Consider the following 2,500-nt stretch of genomic DNA (forward strand, 5'->3'; position numbering starts at 1 on the left):
GCAGTGTGTGCAGTGTGTGTAGTGTGTGCAGTGTGTGCAGTGTGTGCAGTGTGTGCAGTGTGTGCAGTGTGTGTAGTGAGTGTAGTGTGTGCAGTGTGTGCAGTGTGTGTAGTGAGTGCAGTGTGTGCAGTGTGTGTAGTGTGTGTAGTGTGTGTAGTGTGTGCAGTGTGTGTAGTGTGTGCAGTGTGTGTAGTGTGTGCAGTGTGTGCAGTGTGTGCAGTGTGTGTAGTGTGTGCAGTGTGTGCAGTGTGTGTAGTGTGTGTAGTGTGTGTAGTGTGTGCAGTGTGTGTAGTGTGTGCAGTGTGTGCAGTGTGTGCAGTGTGTGCAGTGTGTGCAGTGTGTGTAGTGTGTGCAGTGTGTGTAGTGTGTGTAGTGTGTGCAGTGTGTGTAGTGTGTGTAGTGTGTGTAGTGTGTGTAGTGTGTGCAGTGTGTGTAGTGTGTGCAGTGTGTGCAGTGTGTGCAGTGTGTGCAGTGTGTGCAGTGTGTGCAGTGTGTGTAGTGTGTGCAGTGTGTGCAGTGTGTGTAGTGTGTGTAGTGTGTGTAGTGTGTGCAGTGTGTGTAGTGTGTGCAGTGTGTGCAGTGTGTGTAGTGTGTGCAGTGTGTGTAGTGTGTGCAGTGTGTGCAGTGTGTGTAGTGTGTGTAGTGTGTGTAGTGTGTGCAGTGTGTGTAGTGTGTGCAGTGTGTGTAGTGTGTGTAGTGTGTGCAGTGTGTGTAGTGTGTGCAGTGTGTGCAGTGTGTGCAGTGTGTGTAGTGTGTGCAGTGTGTGTAGTGTGTGCAGTGTGTGTAGTGTGTGTATTGTGTGCAGTGTGTGTAGTGTGTGCAGTGTGTGCAGTGTGTGCAGTGTGTGTAGTGTGTGTAGTGTGTGCAGTGTGTGCAGTGTGTGCAGTGTGTGCAGAGTGTGTAGTGTGTGTAGTGTGTGCAGTGTGTGTAGTGTGTGTGTTTCTCTGCCCCTGGCTGCATGCTGCAAAGTTTCTTCCCCTCCTTCAGGCTGCATGCTTTTAACAAAACTACGCTGAAGTTAAGAAAAGGTGTTATTTATCAGGGAAATATAACTTTTATTCACTTGTATTTTTTATTTATTTATGATCCTGGTACATATATATATATATATATATATATATATATATATATAATGGAAACGCAGCATAAAGTGAGCCTGGCCTACCAAGGACTAACTATTCCGTAACATTGTTCAGTAAATTGACAGGAATCTCATTTGCTAATATAGAATGCTTATACAGTATAAGGACAGAGTTTTAAATTTGGTACACAATATTGTGAGTGACCTGAGGCACCCTCCTGCCTCTTACTTTGAACTGTTGCCATCCGGGCGGAGATATCGTGCCCCTTATTTCAAAAAGAACAGATCTAGGCTGTCTTTCGTCCCACAAGCCATCCTGAATAAATGATGGCTAGGACGCACTGTTTACCCAGCTGGTCTGGCCCTGTCCCTCCTATTTGGCAAACGAGGCCCGATAGGCCCCTTGTCATGTCTGCCGATATCTGGTTTTCTTATGTCTGTTTGTTTTAATCTGTGTCTGTGTTGTTGTCAGTGGTGTATTGTCTTATCTTTTGAAGTGGCTTTGTGATGTGCTGCAACCCATTTTCCCCTCGGGGACTCATAAACAAATACTATACTATAAGCCGTGCGAGGCCCTGCAGTGGAAAAGCGCCATTAGACAACTCTGCTAATAAAAGGGAGAATGTGGCTCAGAGGTTAAACGACCGTCGATCGGAGGGTCGCTGGTTCAACCCCCGCTCCAAAGAGCTAAATCTACAAAGTGTATGTACGTCAATTTGGACAAAAGCATTAGCTGAATGTAATGCGGTATAGTAATGTAATGAAAGCAAGTATCAGGTTCTGAACATGAAGCATTTGTTTAGTGTTCTTATCCGAAGCGTCAGTGAACAAAATAGAGGAAAACACCAGAAGTAAGATTCTTTGGGATAAGATTAAGGGATTCATTACTTTTTTTAGAACACCCTAAGGTGTATGTTAATATGTGCATAGAGTTTCACCTTCATCCTCATGTCCCGGCCGTGTTTCTCCAGCTCCTTCCTCATCTCCTGAGGTCCCAGTCGGGCGGCGTTCAACACCAAATGCTTCCATTCGATTGGCTGGAAGACGTGAGGGTCGTGAGGCACATACAGGCCGATCTTCACCTGGAGAGGAAGGGGGAAAATACACGTCCTTCTACTGAATTGTGCTTTAATCTTATTTTATTTAGTTCCTGTTTTATTCAGTCGTGCGTTGGTATGAAGTGTTATTGACTGTGATTCCAACCCTTCTCTCACCTTCTTCAGAGTGTGCTGGTATCTCTTGTAGGAGCTCTCGAAGTCGGCCACCAGTTCTCCCAGCGTGCGGTGAGTCAGCGGTTTGTCCATCAGGTCGGGGCGCCGGCTCATGCCCAGCGACCCGTAGCGCCCGTTGCAGTAAACGCCCAGAACCACGTGGTGGAAGCAGTGTCCGGAGAACTGGGTTTTAAAGCTGATGGGGAAA

At 46.6% G+C, this 2,500-nt stretch overlaps 1 protein-coding gene across 1 annotated transcript in view; it reads right to left on the bottom strand.

Annotated features, from left to right (window-relative positions):
• vash2 (vasohibin 2) overlaps nucleotides 1-2,500 on the bottom strand; it is a 65,313-nt gene that overhangs the window by 16,864 nt on the left and 45,949 nt on the right. The window contains exons 6-7 of the mRNA XM_079643287.1: nucleotides 2,296-2,500; nucleotides 2,020-2,163 (exon numbers count right to left, since the gene is read on the bottom strand). The exon at nucleotides 2,296-2,500 is cut by the window's right edge and continues 33 nt beyond it. Of these exons, the coding sequence (XP_079499413.1) occupies nucleotides 2,020-2,163; nucleotides 2,296-2,500 (349 nt within the window). The remainder of the gene's footprint in view (nucleotides 1-2,019; nucleotides 2,164-2,295) is intronic.

Source organism: Notothenia rossii, assembly GCF_949606895.1.
Source record: "Notothenia rossii genome assembly, chromosome: 8".
Lineage (NCBI taxonomy): Eukaryota > Metazoa > Chordata > Actinopteri > Perciformes > Nototheniidae > Notothenia > Notothenia rossii.